The 18,480-nt window shown below is 37.8% G+C and overlaps 1 protein-coding gene and 1 pseudogene across 1 annotated transcript in view; one reads left to right on the top strand and one right to left on the bottom strand.

Moving 5' to 3' along the window:
• LOC149065024 (uncharacterized) overlaps positions 1 to 18,239 on the bottom strand; it is an 83,473-nt gene extending 65,234 nt beyond the window's left edge. Inside the window, exon 1 of the mRNA XM_089254372.1 lies at positions 17,762 to 18,239. Coding sequence (XP_089110498.1) covers positions 17,762 to 18,077 — 316 coding nt within the window. The 5' untranslated portion in view covers positions 18,078 to 18,239. The remainder of the gene's footprint in view (positions 1 to 17,761) is intronic.
• LOC149065025 (uncharacterized) lies at positions 10,851 to 13,022 on the top strand (annotated as a pseudogene).
• Positions 18,240 to 18,480: the final 241 nt, after the last annotated feature.

The raw sequence follows: 18,480 nt of genomic DNA, 5'->3' as shown, positions 1-18,480 counted from the left end.
TTTTTTGCGGGTACTCAAATTATTTCTATTCATTTTTTGCTCCTATTCATTCATTTTTTGCTCCTATTCATTTATTTTTTGCCAGTCTGGAAATTATTTCTCTCATTTATATTTTGCAAGTCAACAAATTACTTAACTACTACTGTTTTTTATTTTTCTCCTTTTTTTTTTTTTTTTTTTTTGCCGGTCCGCACATTATTCCTCCCATTTATTTTTTGCCGGTCCACAAATTATTACTACTATATTATGTTTATTTTTCCCTTGGTCCACAAATTATTTCTCCTTTTCTATTTATTTTCTCTCCTATTTACTTACTTTGTCGGTCTCAGAAAATTATTTCTACTCAGTTTTTTATATTCTTAGTTATCTTTTGCCGGCCCGCAAATTATTACTCTACCGCTGTATTTTTTTCTTGAGTTTATTTTTTGCTAATCCTCGCGCATTTCTATTATATTTTTTGCCGGTCCGCAAATTTTTTTATATATATTTTCTCCTATTCACTTATTTTTTTGTCGATCTGGAATTATTTCTCCCATTCATTTCTTGTCGGTCCGTGAATCATTTCTGTCTGCTTTTTCTCCTATTTATTATTCATTTTTTTGCTGGTGCGCAAATTATTTCTCCGATTTCCACCGCTCCGCAGATCGGAAAAAGGTTGAAGATCCCTGTACAAGACAATCCCTGAATGTGGACTAAGTATTACAATCCATTGCAAGAAATCAAATCCAACCAAAGGCTTCGGAAACTCTCTCACGAAGGGCCCTTTCAGATAAAAAATACAGATAAGAATCGGGATTATGATGGGCGCAGAATTTCAATGTTTGTCATCTCGGTGTTATCGAAACGGGAAATGGATGGAAAAACAAGAACAATAAAAGACGCCGATCAGATCAATTATCTCACATAAAACAAGAAATAATAATGATAATAATAATAATAACGAAATGGGATGATGAGACTATCAATGTGTTTACACACACACATAATCCTGATAGTGTGTATATAATATGAGTTATACAATATGCAATAACTAATAGCTTTTCCACGGACAACCGCACACGAAACTCGTGTCCCGTCATGCGTACTACAGTAGTACGTACGCATCATAGTAGAAACATGTCGCCAGTAGCCCAGAAGTGTTTAGCATAATTTTGCAATTTCAGATTGTGTCTTTTTCTCTAACTGTCGTGACTTTCAAATGTGTCGCCATTTCTTTTTCATTTGTCTGTTTCTGTTATCGCGAAGGGGTTTCCGATGTGAGTCGATGTAAAAAATTCCGATCATGTTTCGTTTCTCTCGTTTGAGAGAAGAATGAGAATGACATTATATTGTAATTCATGCGCACATCCAAGTTTCAATCTTTCTTTGTGGCAATCGGAAGGGTAACAACGACTCCCTTTTGAGCCAGGAGTCTTCAACAAATGGCCCGTGGGCCACATTTGGCCCTCGGGGGGCTTTTTGTCGTGGCCCGTCGATCATTTTCAGAAAATGGTTGAAAACATTTAAAAACGATTAATTCCAGAATTTCTGAAAGAAATAATTTTAGAATAAATGGAAGATATAACTCTCTAAAATTCATGGAAGAAATAATTTTGAAATTAATGAAAGAAATAATTCTACAATTAATGGAAGAAATAATTCTACAATTAATGGAAGAGATAATTCTACAATTAATGGAAGAAATAATTCTACAATTAATGGAAGAGATAATTCTACAATTAATGGAAGAGATAATTCTACAATTAATGGAAGAGATAATTCTACAGTAAATGCAAAAAATAATTCTACAGTAAATGCAAAAAATAATTCTACAGTAAATGCAAAAAATAATTCTACAGTAAATGCAAAAAATAATTCTACAGTAAATGCAAAAAATAATTCTACAGTAAATGCAAAAAATAATTCTACAGTAAATGCAAAAAATAATTCTACAGTAAATGCAAAAAATAATTCTACAGTAAATGCAAAAAATAATTCTACAATAAATGCGAGAAATAATTCAAGAATAGATGAAGAATTCTAGAATAAATGTAAGAAATAATTCTGGAATAAATGTAAGAAATAATTCTAGAATAAATGTAAGAAATAATTTCGTAATTTCTGATAGAAATTATTTCACAATCAATGAAAGAATAATTGCATAATCAATGAAAGAATAATTGCATAATCAATGAAAGAATAATTGCATAATCAATGAAAGAATAATTGCATAATCAATGAAAGAATAATTGCATAATCAATGAAAGAATAATTGCATAATCAATGAAAGAATAATTGCATAATTACTGGATGGTCAATTGATCAATGATGATTTGGGACCTCTAGGTCAGTGGTTCTCAACCTTTTCGAGCCCGCGGCCCGGTTTCATTCAGTATTGTGAGTCGAAGGCCCAGTCAAATACATGACCATCGGGAAATTAATAAGGAAAAATGAAACGCTAATCACTCGCGGCCCGGTTTGAATGAGGTCAGGGCCCGGTACTGGGCCGCGGCCCGGCGGTTGAGAAACACTGCTCTAGGTAATGCCGAACGTGCCTATGGTCCCCCCCCCCAAGGCAAGGCTCCAATCCTGGGGGCCCAGCGTGAATCTTATTAATTTTGTACTTTTCCATTCATCATGGAAAGGGCTGTTAAAGATCTCGGCCTAGGGGCCCGGCTTCCGGATGTGGGCCCGACCCACGGGTTATAAGAGAAACATTTAAAAAACCCCGAAATCCTCCACTTTTTGGTCCTGGAATCCGGATCGGAACCTTCCTATCTTTTTATAAAATGAATAAAAAGGGGGTGCCTGTGGAAAATCTTGCCCCAGGGGGCCCTGCAACGGCTACGCGAATTTAACATTCAAAAACAAATCTCATACCATCCAAAGCATTTTGGCGGGAAACGGTTCCGATAAATACCGTGTCATTCGACCCAATAAGCTGATCCAGGGGCGGAGATTCGGATACGCCCACGACACGGTCGACGCCCAGTTTCTCCTTTTTATCGATGGCGCCCGTCGCGGGGCGGTGGGGAGATGCGCGTAGCCTACATCTTAATGTATCGCATGCACGGCGAAAAGAACAAAAATAGCAATGCCATTTTTTTTTTTTTTAGCAAAATGACGGCTATATAATCATCACACAAACGGGTATCGAGCACGCAATTTAATAATTAAGGGGTTCCCTTCTACCGATTTGTGCCAATCGGATTCCCCGACACACATGGTGAGACATTTCAATTCTCTCTCTCCTTAGTAGGGTTCCCCCATGGGCAATATTGGTTGGGGGCTACGACAGTTGGCCACACGGTGACATTTTCAATGGGAGCGACAACGGGCTTTCACAAGTATGTGGCCATCTCAAGCCATGAAAGAAAAAATTTACAGAAAATTAATTTTGAAATGTATAAAATTTTAATCTTTTTTTGTGGAACTGTATTGGGATTATGGATGCGTCATGTAAAGGTTGTTAATATTGACTTGATAGGATGAAACGCTAACCCATGGCCCACAGATGTGACCCGTGACAAGTAACCAAACCACTCAAGTGGCCTGCGAAAGATGATCAAATCACTTAAGTGGCACATTTCCAGATTACGCGTCAAATTTGCAGATCATTTGAGAGACCCCGAACACATTTCCAAATTACTTTAACGACCCGCGGCTCATCTCCAGATCAGGTCACTTAAATTGCTCGGGTCACATTTCTATATCACTCAAGTGGTCCGCGGTACACTTTTAGGTCACCTGAATGACTCGCAGCATAATTCCAGTTTTTTGAGGTGGACGATGGTACATTTTGAGATCACCTGAACGGCACATTTTGAGATCACCTGAGTGGCTTCAGGCACATGTTCAGATAACTCAAGTGGCTTCAGGCACATGTTCAGATAACTGAAGTGGCTTCAGGCACATGTTCAGATAACTCAAGTAGCTTCAGGCACATGTTCAGATAACTCAAGTGGCCCGCGACATGTTCAGATAACTCAAGTGGCCCGCGACATGTTCAGATAACTCAAGTGGCCCGCGACATGTTCCTAAATCAAATTCCCTGGACGGGTTATGCAAGAAGCACCCTTAAGATAAAGCAGTGTTTCCCAAAGTGGGCAATATCACCCCCGGGGGGGGGTTGATAGAAGCTATGGATTTAACTTACGACCCTATCGGTTCACTTGAGTTGGAGAAGGATGAGAGAAAACAATTCTGATAAAGGGGGCGGTGAGAAAGCAAGAAGTTTGGGTAAACTATGGGATAAAGCATTGATTCCCGGGGGGGCTCCAGACATTTTTGGAACCTTTTTTGGCTTTGGGCAAAAAATTTAAAAATTTTGTTAATTCTGTTATTCTTTCCACCAGTTTTATTCTGATTTTCAATAATTTTTGTTTAATTTATTCTGAATTTTACTTTAATCTCATTAAATCTGAATTTTCATTGATACCGATATTTATTTCTCACATTAAATCTGAATTTTCATTGATTCCGAAATTTATTTCTCACATTAAATGGATTCCGAAATTGTTTTTCACATTAAATCTGAATTTTCATTGATTATGAAATTTTTTATTAAATCTGCATTTTCGTTCATGCCGAAATCATTTCCCGCATTTGAAACTAAATTTCATTGATTCCAAAATTATTTGCCAAATATCTCTGTATTTTCCTTGATTCTGTAACTATTTCTCGCGTTAAATCTGAATTTTCATTCATTATGAAATTGTTTCTCGAAACTGAATCTTGAATTTTCATTGGTTATGGTTTCCCGCATTAAATCTGAATTTTCAGCAATTCTGAAACTATTTCTGTCAAATAAACTAAATCTCAATTTTAATTATTTCTGAGTTTTCACATTGGTTCTGAAATTACTTTTCTCAATAATTCTAAAATGATTCATTTTAGTAAATCGAATATTTGGTAATTCTGAATTTACATAATTCACCAATTTTCACGAAAGTTTCCACGTGAATTACCGTTGATTCTGAAATTACTCATTAAATTAGTTATGAATTTTCAAGTTTTGAAATCATTTACGTATATTTCAAATTTTGGGCTCGCCCTCCAAACTCGATCAGACCATATTCCGTGTATCAAAATCCTTGCCCAATTCCTTCTAGACCTACTGTTTTCCAAACAGGCAGTGTCGTCTTAACGCATAGGCCCACCCGGGCACTGCCCGGGGACCTCAGGAGACGAAAGGACCTCACAAAAATGAAATGTGGTTGAAATTTTCGAGAATTTGCCTGATAGGGGCTCAGAAAAATCACTTGGCCCGGGGGACCGTGATGCTCTTAAGACGGCCCTGCAAACAGGGCAATATCAGTCCCCTGGGAGCGATGGAATAGTTCAGGGTGGGGGGAGCATCAGAAGCTATGGGTTTAGTAAAGGATACGATGGGTTGGCTCTCTTGAATTGGGAGGGGGAAAATTCGAAATTTGAATGAAGGATTGGAAAAGGGGCGATGAAGCAAAAGGTTTAGGAAACTTATTATATAGACTCGTTATTTAAGAGCATAAGAGCATCATGGGCCCACGGGCCAAGTGGTTTTTCTGAAGCCCTACCTGATAAATTCTTGAAAATTTTTACCGGATCTAATTTTTGTGAGGCCCCTTTTCTCTTGAGGCTTCCGGGCACGGCCCGGGTGGACCCACGCTTCAAGACAGCACTGCCTCGATATTGAGATTTGATACGATTTTTTTTTTTTTGAGAATAAGTATCTACATTCTAATATATGTATTCATAAGTATATGTATATGTATGCCTGTATTCATAAGTATATGTATATGTATGCCTGTATTCATAAGTATGTATACAGGCAATTCCCAGCCAAGTAGATGATCCACCTGATGCTACTAAAATGGCTTTGCATAGAACTAGGACCCATCTAGGTATGGTCCTGATCCTGATGTCAATAGTGGGTTCTACATGATGAGATCTAGTAGCCTACCATCATTTGTGAGAGTAAGCAAATACGTAAGCTTTGGCTTCCAACCAAAGTAAAGGGTCAGAAAATATTTTGCCCGAGGGCGCATGGTGGTAAGATAGCAATGGATAGAACTCCCCCCCCCCCCACACACAAACCCAGAACACGTTCTTTAGAGTCAAAGTTTTGTAAAATATCTTTTACAAAACTTAAAAAATACAACCAATAAGTTGATCGGTTACGTTTGAGTAAATGCAACTGATCAGTTTACTGGTTACATTTTTTTGAGTTTTATAAAAGAACCTTGATAAAACTTTTATAGTGTAATCACGGCCTAAGTAAGCAGGTCTCGCTCCTTGATAGGGAGGGAGCTAGAGGATAAGACCGGGGGATACATATGAAGAAAAATATGGTCCGAAGAGGGCCATGGGTAAAAAAAATTAAGAAAAACTGCTATGGAGAAAACTATAGGCCTATTCGTTTTTTAGGCTGGGATTACACTATAAAACTTTGATAATATCCCTTTTATAAAACTTGAAAAATTCAGCCAATATAAAGCTCATAGGTTACATTCGAGCAAATGCAACCCATAATCTTACTGGTTGAATTTTTCAAATTTTATAAAAGAACTTTTAGAAAACTTTTATAGTGTAATCCCGGCCTTATTTACAATTAATTCTTGCAAAACGAAATCGATAATTTAAATTCTTCCTCTGCACTAGATTCGATTTTTGAACTTGTTTCAAATCAGAATCGCTATTTGCGAACTAGACTCGTAATTTAGATTCTACTTGCAAAGTAGACCCATTATTTGCGAAATTCGTCTTGCAAAAACCAGACATTGTTTGAATTCGTCTTGCAAACTAGACATTGTTTGAATTCGTCTTGCAAACTAGACATTGTTTGAATTCGTCTTGCAAACTAGACATTGTTTGAATTTGTCTTGCAAACTAGACATTGTTTGAATTCGTCTTGCAAACTAGACATTGTTTGAATTCGTCTCGCAAACTAGGCATTGTTTGAATTCGTCTTGTAAACCAGACATTGTTTGAATTCGTCTTGCAAACTAGACATTGTTTGAATTCATCTTGCAAACTAGACATTGTTTGAATTCATCTTGCAAACTAAAAATTATCAATTTGTCTTACGAACTAGATTTTATTCAAATTCATCTTACAAAATTCGTTTTAAAAACAAGACATTATTCTAATTCGTCTTGCTAACTTGACATTACAGTTCATTCCGCTTATAACGTGTGTAAACAGGAAAATGCTTCAAACGGGAAATCTCGATGGGTGTTAGGAAAAGTTGGGAGACCACGAAAATAAGTCGTATACCGAACAGGAAAACGTTATAGGCGGGATCCACTGAATTCAAATTCATCTTAAAAATTAGACATCCTCAAATTCGTCCTACAAACTGGACTCACTATTTAAATTAGTCTCTTCCTAAGTATAATCACTACTTGTGAATTAGATTCGAATTATAAATTTGCTTCGCAAAATGTAGACTCATTATATGCTAACTAGGCTCATTATCCGAATTCATCTCACAAACTATCGCTATTTGCAATCTAGCTATTTCAATTCGTCTTGCTAGCTAAACTAGCTATTAAAACTCATATTCAAAAACTATATTAATTAAATTTGTTTTTCCAACTTAAACTCTCAAACTAGACTCTCTTACAACTATTAGACTAGCTGTTTAAATTTGCTTTACAGAGTAGAATCAACGTTGCAAATCAGACTTGCTATTTAAATTCGTCTACAAACTCGATTCATTATTCACCGGCCTTTCTAAAGGCCGGCATGGACACCTTCATTATCTTTCTAACACAGGAGCTCTTAAATTTTTCGTTTCCCCAAATGATGCTGATGGGATGAAGGCTATGGACCGTCTGTGCCATGAAAATGAAGGCCACACAGACCTCCTTCCCAGAATAATATTCAGTGCGAAATAATGTAAAAAACAATGTTACAATATTCGTAATATTTATCTGTACGAGTGGAGTTCAAACTCGATATTCAGTAGGCCTATTACCTACGGCCTAACTAATTATATTCAATGGAAGACATCCGGTCACAGTTTCTTAAACTTTTCTGTTTTATCGATCTCCTTCTAAAAAATAATTGAATTCCTAGCACCCCTCGTCTTAAGGAGCCATTCTTAGCATTTTTTGTTTTTTGACGCTATAAATTTACTATGGAGGGGCTTATAAAATATCTGGCCTAGGGGCCCACCAAAGAACCTAGCACATGAAGTAAACACATATAATCCAATGTTGTACCCGTAGCTAGTAACACACCCTCCCCGATCTATTTCAGTGCTTCGGGGGTGCGGAGTGGGCGACGTCACCCACATTGAGAAACACTGATCTTGACTGACGAGAAGTGCCGTCTTAACGCAATGGCCACTCGGAGGGCCCTATCTGTTGCATAGGGCACCTCACGAAAATTAGATCTGGGTGAAATTTTCGATAGTAAGCACGTAAATTGTGGGCAGGCGCATTTCGAGACAGGTATGGGGGGGGGGGGCCTTAGAAAAATTGTTTTGCCTGTGAGATCTAATGATGTTTTCAGAACGGCCTTGCTCACGAGACGCTTTTTTCGAATTAGAGGTGTTCGAAATACTGCTATTGATCTCTATAGTTGGCCTAAAACAAGGATTCTTAAACTTTTGTGTTTCACGGACCCTTTGTACCAAGGCCAGGAAACCCCCCACCTCCCACGTTGACAGTAAGATGAAGGTCACGGACCCCATTCTCAGAATAATGTTCAGCACATAATAATGTAAAAACAATAAGTTAATTTTTTTTTTCATCCAAACTCAAGGACCCCTTTGAAACCTCTTCAAGAACCAACATTAGTGCTAACAATTCCAAACCTAGCACGGCCCAAGCTTTATCGCAGTTAGGCAGTTTTTACATCTTCCTCGGGTAGACATTACTGGCAAAAAAAATCCATGAAGTCCCAGGACCCACAAGTCATACTACGGTATCTACACTCACAAAATAGCGTTTCAACAGGAGGGCCCAAAGGGGGCCCAGGGCTCAAGTCAAACGGAGCGGCCTGTAGAATTTTATTTATTCTCTTTAGGCTATTCTTTCATTAAATATTTATTTTCACTAATTGTGAGGAAATTGTTTCTCGATCTCTCAGTTTCTCTTAATTTTAAAATTATTCTTTCATTAAATATGACAATCTTCTTCTAATTGAAGAAGATTCTCATATTTAATGAAAGAATAATTTAGGTAATAATTTAAGTATGAATTTTCATGTGATTCCGAAAATAGATTTCAATTAAATATGAATATTTATTAATTCTGAAATTATCTTTCATTGATTCTGGAAGTATTTTTCATTGAAAATTATAGAAATATTTTTCATTAAAAATTATAGAAATATTTTTCATTAAAAATTATAGAAATATTTTTCATTAAAAATTATAGAAATATTTTTCATTAAAAATTATAGAAATATTTCTCATTAATAATTCTAGAAATATTTCTCATTGAAAATTATAGAAATATTTCTCATTAAAAATTATAGAAATATTTTTCATTAAAAATTATAGAAATATTTTTCATTAAAAATTATAGAAATATTTTTCATTAAAAATTATAGAAATATTTTTCATTAAAAATTATAGAAATATTTGTCATTAATAATTCTAGAAATATTTTTTCAATAATTATGAAATTATTTCTCAATTCTGAAAATCATTTTTTTTATTAAATATGTAAAGCTTCATTAATTTTAAAATTATTTTTTTCATTAAATATGAAAATTTAAGTCATTTCCTAAATTTAAATTTTTTCATTAAATATGAAAATTTAAGTCATTTCCTAAATTTAAATTTTTTCATTAAATATGAAAATTCAAGTCATTTCCTAAATTTTTTTCATTAAATATAAAAATCTTCATTCATTTTGAAAATGCAGATAAACCTTTCTTAACGGACACCCCCTGTGATGCGGTCACCCCTCTAATACGGCCAAATAATAATTTCCCCTTGTTCAATAAAAGTATGCATTTTAAACCCCTCAATAACGGTCAACGAATTTTTAGTCCCGCCCGTGTCCGCAAAAGGGACGTTTTACGGTATTTAATATGTAGAAATGTCCCCTCCACTTGTTAATACAAGATTCATGGAAAGACTGGTTATTTGTAGAGATGAAGATTACACAAGGAAAACGTATATCTTCCTTGCAAACTTCCTTGTAATCTTCATCTCCACAAATAACCAGTCTTTCAATGAATCTTGTATTACTGTATTTATTTCAACAATTTCGTAGAAATATTTTCATTTTCCTGAAAATATTTTTTTCAATTATTCCAGCAATACTTTTCACTAATTATCAATTTTCACGGAATACGAAATAATTTTTTTCCACCTATTCCGGAATAATACCTCATTCAATAATTATTAAATCATTTCTCTCATAAATTCTAAAAAATTATTCTTTTCAATAATTCAGTAACTATTTAAGGTATCCGACTACGTTGAAAACGTCATTTTTGAAGAAAATATCGATTTTTCTTTTCAAGTCTTTTATGAAAGTCCCATTCTTTGCGATTTCAAAACAGGTCTTGTTTTGTTTATATGACGCTTAGAACTGGAGTTACGCCCACTTTTGTGTAGTGATGTGTGTCCTTTTAACAACCGGAAGTGGGTATTTAAAGGACCGGAAGTGCTATAAATCCAGAGTTTTACCTATTGTTTTCAGTCTATTTTGATCAAAACCAGCAAAATTAATTTTAGAGTTATTTATTTTATTCTTCTGAAGAGAATAAATATTTCACTACAAATATTTTTTAGCAGCTGGCAACACTTTACCAACTTGAACTGGTTGTTTACATCTTTGTTTACATTTTTCGTGACCACATTATACGGGAATCTGCTCATTCTTTATAGCAATATCTTACATTTTTCACGTTTTTTTAATTTATTTATATTATTTAAAAGCTTTATTCGTGTTTTTTGGCGATGGCAAGAGCCAGAACTCGTGTTCTAAAGCGTAAATTTGCTGGAAATCAGTACAGCTCGAGCTCGTCAACAGCAAGAAAAAAAACTTCTCCAAGTGTGCCTTTGGAAACCGGAGTGGAAACTGCTAGTGCTTCAAAACTTAAAAATGTTTGTGAATTTCCAAAAAATGTGAATGCTGAAAAGTTGCAAGGGTTTAGAATTATTGACATTGAAGTGTTGCTATCGGTCATTTCTGTGCTATTGTGTCCAACATGCTTGTCCAATAATCTGTCTCTTATAGAAGATTCCAGGTTTGGTCTCAACTCAAATTTTTCTATTTCCTGTAAAACCTGCCAATTTTCAAAAGGTTTTTCAAGCACACCAAAGCAAAACAAAAATAATGAGATAAATACACGCTTTATATACGGTCTCAGACTAATTGGAAAAGGCTTGTCAGCAGCAAAGGTTTTATGTTCCACATTGAATTTACCTTCGTTCCTTTCAAAACGAGCATTCAGATATCAAGAGAAAAAGATTCTGCAATGCAGTAACAAAAGTGGCCATTAATTCCATGAAGAATGCAGCAGCAGAGATAAGTCATTGCGAAACAGCGACGACAAATGATGTCAAAGATTGTGGTGTGTCTGTTGATGGAACGTGGCAGCGGCGGGGCTATTCGTCATTGAATGGGATAGTAAGCGTTATATCTGTCAAAACTGGTAAAATTTTGGACGTGGAAATCATGTCACAGTTTTGCAGAATTTGTAAGAATCCTAACTCTAGAAAACATGAGCATATTTGTTCAAATCATAAAGGATCATCTGGCAACATGGAAGTAGTTGGGACGTATAGAATATTCGAGCGTTCTGAACATCTCAGGGGATTGCACTACAATCAGTACTTTGGAGATGGTGACTCAAAAGCTTACGAAAATGTAAAGCATATTTATGGTCAAAATTCAGTAGAAAAGTTTGAATGTATTGGTCACATACAGAAAAGAGTTGGTTCTCATTTACGTAAACTGAAGGCCACCACAAAAGGTCTCGGTGGAAAAGGCAAACTCACAGATGATTTCATAAATAAATTGCAGAACTATTATGGCATCGCCATCAGAAGTAATGCAGGAAATTTTCAAAAGATGCAAAGTGCAACTATTGCAGCATTCGCTCACTGCTGTTCATCCAGAAAGAAGCCGATGCATGGACAGTGTCCGAAAGGCCCAAAAAGCTGGTGCAAGTACCAAAAGGCTCTTTCTTTAGGAAAAAAGTTCACGCAAAGTGGAAATGGTCTTCCAGAGAACATTGTAAATATTATAAAGCCTACATATTTGAAACTTTGTAGTAAAAAACTATTGAGTAAATGCTTACATGGCTTAACTCAAAATGCAAATGAGAGTTTCAATAACGTCATTTGGATGATAATACCAAAAAATGTGTTTGTTGAGTTACAAACCCTTCAGTTAGGAGCATATGTTGCTGTAATTAAATTCAATGATGGTTTTAGAGGACTTTGCCAAGTTATGGATAAGTTGAATATAAGCAAATGCTCTTTTACAGCAGAAAAATTCATTGATTTTGACTTTGAACGTATCAGAGAGTCCAAACGACATTCACTGCCTTCCACGAAAATGGCTAGAAAAAAACTTCGAGGTGCTCGAAAGAATAAAAATCGTACCGCTGAAATGAAACAAGGTGTGATGTACAAAAGTGGTGGATTTTAGTACTTCAAACATTCCCCTACCTCAAGTAATTTAAGAATGAAAACTTTAAACGCGTTTTACAGAAAATGATATTTTTGACATTTTACTTGAGTTTGTGACATGATTTCTGAAAATCAACTCACTGTATCATTACGAAATTTTAATATGATATTGTATTATATATTGTTGAGGTTATGAACCAAAATCTAAGGTCTATCACATATACTTTTTGAATTACTGTGTTTTATAGACGAAATATTGGATGAAATTTCGAAAAATTCACATGTACATTAACGTATTTGAGTGTAACTTATGAGCATATCACACAATACTTTAGATTTTGGTTCATAACCTGTAATATCACTAGCTAAATGCACTGTGAAAATCACAAAACATTTCATTCAAAAAATTTTTTGCAATCATGTTTCGAATATTATGTGAATTTTGCCTAAAATTTGACATAAAAATGAATTTTTCATAGAAAATAACATAGGGAGACCTAAATTTGTTACTGTTTCCATCATTTCAAGACACTTTCAATCAAAAAATGTTATCAAAGTTCACTTCTCAACCATTTTATAGAAAAGTGCTCTCGAACGTAGTCGGATACCTTAAGCGTTTTCGTCGCAAAAGGCCTCAAGGGCTATACGTAGCCCCATGCCCTCCCCACATCCTAGAGCAGAGCCCCCCCCCCCCAGGCTGAGATCTTTTGCGGGCTTCCCCGATCAGACTTTTCACGGGTCCTTCTATAGTTAATTTATAGCGTAAAAAAGCCAAAAAATGATGAGAATTGTCCTCAGCCCCAGGCTTAGAGCCCTATCAGCCCCGCCCATGTGGGGGTCATTCGTGGCCCCGCTGGCCATGCGTTCAAGACCTCTTTCCTAGACTGAAGTTTATGCACAACTGCCGGTGAATTTCAATAATTCATCGACGATTTGTCAAATTTATCGATACCAGCTGGGCGATTATACATAATCACCGGTAAATGTGATAAATTCTCGTTATACATCAACAAAATTTACTAAATGTACGGCATTTATTCATAATCACCAGATTTACGGCTCGTAGCGTAACACACATCTCCAAATACATACATACATTCTTTAACATTTGGCCCAACGGTTCTCAAAGTGTGCGTCGCGGCAAGCTGGCGATATCGATGTGGGTCTGTTCGGTCTTTCAAGCGGTTCTTTGTTAGACTATTCTGGGGGAAACGGAGGACGCGGAAAAATATTGACTGAAGCAAGAGAGCCGTTTGTGACAAAAGTTTGAGAACCACTAGTTCAAGTTTAGCTTATATCAGCGTAAAACCTATGGTTCAACGACTAGAGGTAGTCCTCAGTAAGACTTGAAAATTTAAGTATAGTTATAATTCTATGAGATGAGTAGGCCAGAAGAGGCCCACAAGGATGGGACAGGTGGTCCTTAGTCAGACTTAAAAATAATTAAAATCACATGAGATAAAAATTGTTCAAATATTTGTCCGAAATTTTGGTTATATCCACACTGATTCAAACAGAAGATTTCACCCATGGCCTATAGGCCTACGGTAAGTAAGTGTTCTGTCGAACTTTACGGTGCCGGCTCTCTGTGGCAGCTCAATGGGTTTCAGAGAACACTAGCATACATATCCAAACCAATATGAAATTAAATAGGAGTCGGCTATAAAACTCGACAGGTAGCAGCATCAGGGTCGTAACTAGGTTTTTGCCGCCCCTACAACTTTCAAATTCGATAATTTTGTAATTGTGTTCTTTGTTCCCACATAAAACCGCCACCCTTTAAATTCTGCCAACCGCGGTAGTTCCCCTCCCGCCCCCTCTAGTTACGGCCGTAGGTAGTATCAAAAATTATTGGAAAGCCATCTGTCAACAATGGTCTCCCGTACTTAACAATGGCTTTCTTAACCACTGTATTTAGCAACGTCTTAACAATGACGTGGTAGTTGTCGCCCTACATTCCCATGAAAATCTCTAGATCAAACAACTAGGGAGCCAAGAACGCTCGGCTATATGTCGTAGTCCAGTGCTCTGGAGCCCTTAGAGCAGGCGTCTTCAACCTTTTCCAGTCGCGAGCACTGCCTGTACCCATCAGCCGCTGTGGTGGTCATAGTGACGGACTCGCGTCGTGAGGTGCCGGGTTCGAACCCCACCGTCATCACAGTGGTGGTCGGCTGAAGTTGGTTTTCTGTGGTTCCCAACTTCAAGGCACGAATGCGAGCCGATCTCACCGTTAAGAAGTCTCGCCACAAAGAGCAACAGACTTACACAAATAGTACAAATGTAATTAAATCATAAAACATCACTCAAATCTGAAATATAGATGGCAGCACTGAATACACTACATACACACTCAAAAGACTGTTAGGTGCACACACACAGTTACACTTCCGGCACAGCTCACTAGGTAGTAAATCGCACATAGATGGTGATGGACCTGAGTTGTGCTCGGTTTGAAAGAAAGCCTGCACCCATCATCAAAAGAAGAGCACCCTTACGGCAAGTTTGAGATACGAATACATGAAATTAGGATAATTTCGATCTTTGAATGCAATTTATATATAAAGTGTTTAATTGGAGTGTTGATCAAGCGCTCGTGAGCACTCTAGGTACTTCAGGGAGCACCGTGGTGCTCGCGAGCAACACGTTGAAGATGCATGCCTTAGAGCATCGAGTGCTCTTTCCGGGGGGGCTCCATGACCTCTCCCGGAGAATAAAACGAAGCAGTAAATTCATTAATGAACAAACACTTTCCCGCCCCTGGAACCCATACAGACCTCCCCCTTTTTGAAAAACCAATAAATTATACAAAGATAAGTAAAATAATAGGTAAAATTAGGTTATCTTTCCCGCAATATGTGTAATTAACCACCCTTTTGTTGCATGTAAACAAACATTGGCGTGCGCAAGGGGGAGCCCTCCCCGTCAAGCCGAGACAATAGTGTTATTTTCCTGGAAAAAACGTAAACCCCCCCCCCCTCCCCTTGAGAAAATTCTGCGTACGCCTATGTAAACAAATAAATTCGTTTACGGCTGATACCTTAGCAAGAGCACTTTGGACTCTCAAGAATATAACAATTCGATTCTATCAATGGATTTTTTCGCTTGAATAAGGCCTTTTGCGATTTAAACAATGTCTTTTCGACTTCAACAATAGCTTTCAAAATAGTTCTTGCTGTATTCATATTGATTGATTTTTTTTTCTTCAGGTGATTGTTTAATTTCATTTATCATTTTTAAATGATTTTTTTCCCTTCACTTCTTTTACTTTATTTGTAATTCCTCCAATAACAATATACAGTGGATCCCACTCATACTGTTTTTCAAATAATCACCAAGGAAAAGACGTTGTAAGCGAGAAAACGCTTCAAACGGGGAAATCTCAATGAGTATTGGGACCACGAAAATGAGTTGTAGCCTATGAGAAGCGGGAAAACGTTCTAAGTGGGATCCACTGTATTAGTGAGCGGAGAAATAACAGTCTACAACAATATACAGTGGATCCCGCCTGTAAGTTTTCCTGCTCAGTAAGACTTATTTTCTTGGTCCTAACTCAAAGTAATAGGCCTGCCTATTCACCAAAATTTCCCGTTGAAATCGTTTCCCGATTATAACTTTTCCATGATGGGTTTTTTGAACAAAAGCGGGATCTACTGTATATGTGCTGGTAGGCCGTGTTTCCCACTTATAACGTTTTTAATTAAATTTCAAGGAAAAAGCGTCGTAAGTGGGAAAACTTTTCAAACGGGAAATCTCGATGAGAGTTATCAAGAGTTGGGACCACGAAAATGAGTCTTACTAATCGGGTAAACGTTCCAAGCGGGATCAACTGTATTACATTTATTGTTGTTATCGTATGAAGTCTGCTGCTAGAAACGACAAATTACGCAATGGCAACGCATAGCGACATGATAAACATTCAAACAGTAGTGTTCATGCCCCTTTCCCCTCCCTCAAGGGTAGAGCTGACCGGGTTCCAACCCGGGGGGGGGGGGCGTGTGATTCTTATCATTTTCTTGTTTTTCACTTCATAAATTCGCCGTAGTGGGACGTGCTGCAACATGTGGGGAGGCCTCCATTAGAGTGGTAAACAACTTGCTCTTTGCAACGAGGGACAAATTGACTTGCCTTATTGGTCCAATTCAGATACGAAGAAAAATGAAAAAAATCCTGATATGTTGGATTTCATATAGCTATTGCAGCAGAGATACAGCCACACTTACAAAAGAAAAACCTAAAATTCATGGTTGTATAGCCGTACTTGCGGGAGAAAATGTTACAGCACAGTCTCGATAATAATACGAGGTGAACGGGACCGAAGTCACCTCAGATTTACTGAAAACTCAGATAATCCAAACTGAACAAAATAAATCGGCTTTTGGGGGTGGCGGGTTAGAGACATGTATTCATACTTAATCTTTACTCTCACCTAGTTTGGCCTTGATTGAATGGTTTAGTTGAGCGATTTTCACACTTTCTCCACCCATGGCTCCCTTTGGCCTTATCATCGTTAATCCGCGACCCTCCGAAGTAGCCAAATCTAGAAAAGAATCACTACAAAACACTGAACCAGCACAAATCACTGTATCAGGGGTATTCAACGCATGGCCCCCGAGATATTTGTGGCCCACTGAGCTCTTTGACAGCATGTGTGTTGTTTTGCTCAGCGAACGAACCACGGGCCTGGCTAAAACGTCAGATGTAGTTTGCGTTGCGCTAGCGGTTGAAGGCCCCCCCCCCCGTTCTACACAAACTCCTGGCGAAGCCCCAGAGAGCCACGACGCACACTTTGGGAACCACTGGCTTGGTTAATTAAGATTAGATCTTCTAAGACCTATGGCCTCTTTATAAGGAAGGCTGACAGGGGCTCTCTTATCCCTGAGGCCCAATATGATGTTATTATTATTTTTTACACTAATTATTTACTATAGAAGGGCCTGTGGAAAATTCTCTCATACGGGGTACTGTACAGCCTAGGTATCAATACCCGTTGAAACTGAAGTTACTCGCATTCATTGGAATAGCCTAACAAAAGAAATTCGTAAAGCGCTCTTGAGAAGAAATTTTGAAAAATTCCAGAGCACCTCGGATTACCCGGAATCTCGATATTTCGGGAATCCAATTATCGAGACTATAGGCTACTTTACTTTATCGGAGGTTATTTGAAGCTATTATTGAAGCAACAAAGAAACGCAAACTTACCTCTCTTGCTGGCACCTTTCGGAGGACAGATACTCGCAGTCCTAGGCCTCGATTCAGTCCTCGGTAATTGCAAACGGGCCCTCGGTTGGAGTCCCGTGGATACATGTGGTGGTTGGGTCCCCAATATACCGTCGATGGAGTACGATGATGGGACCCCGGTGGCTGTCAGTGGAGTGCCCAGTAACGGTCTCGGATCACATGGCGAACGGTGCGGGATGCTGTAAGGAGCTATTGGTGCGAATTGGGCCCCGAAAGCGGCGGCTCTGCTCAGGAAGCGCTCCGGTCCGAAACCCTGGCTCAAGAGCCTCGCGTCCATGCTCAAGGGCCTCGGTCGGTATTACAAACAACCGGCTACATGTAATTTCAATTACGCGAATCAATTTTCACTTGTCGGTACAAAAGAAAATAACAACAATAACAACAGGGTGCAGCATCCACGCCGACGAATCTGGTTTGGAACCGGGACTGGTTCCTGTTTGAAAAGCCTCCTGTCATGGCTGCCTGGGAGGTCTTCCCGACGCGTATCGCCTCGCCCATTCGCGGCCGGCCGCTGCCAATCGCTGGCGAGCGTCGCTCGTATGTCCGCCCAACAGTTTGAAAACACCAATTACAGTGCGACGATGCTTCGTAGGCGTGTCGAAACATCATGAAGGTAGGCGTGACACACGGAATGATTGACGTGAACGTAATGGGAAACACGTGGATGTGTAATTAATGGG

This window comes from Pholcus phalangioides, unplaced genomic scaffold, assembly GCF_987345545.1.
Source record: "Pholcus phalangioides strain wild (caught in Gottingen) unplaced genomic scaffold, Ppha-v1.0 ptg000041l_1, whole genome shotgun sequence".
Classification (NCBI taxonomy): domain Eukaryota; kingdom Metazoa; phylum Arthropoda; class Arachnida; order Araneae; family Pholcidae; genus Pholcus; species Pholcus phalangioides.
Note: the sequence above shows the minus strand (reverse complement) of the source record. Positions and strands in the feature narration are given on the sequence as shown.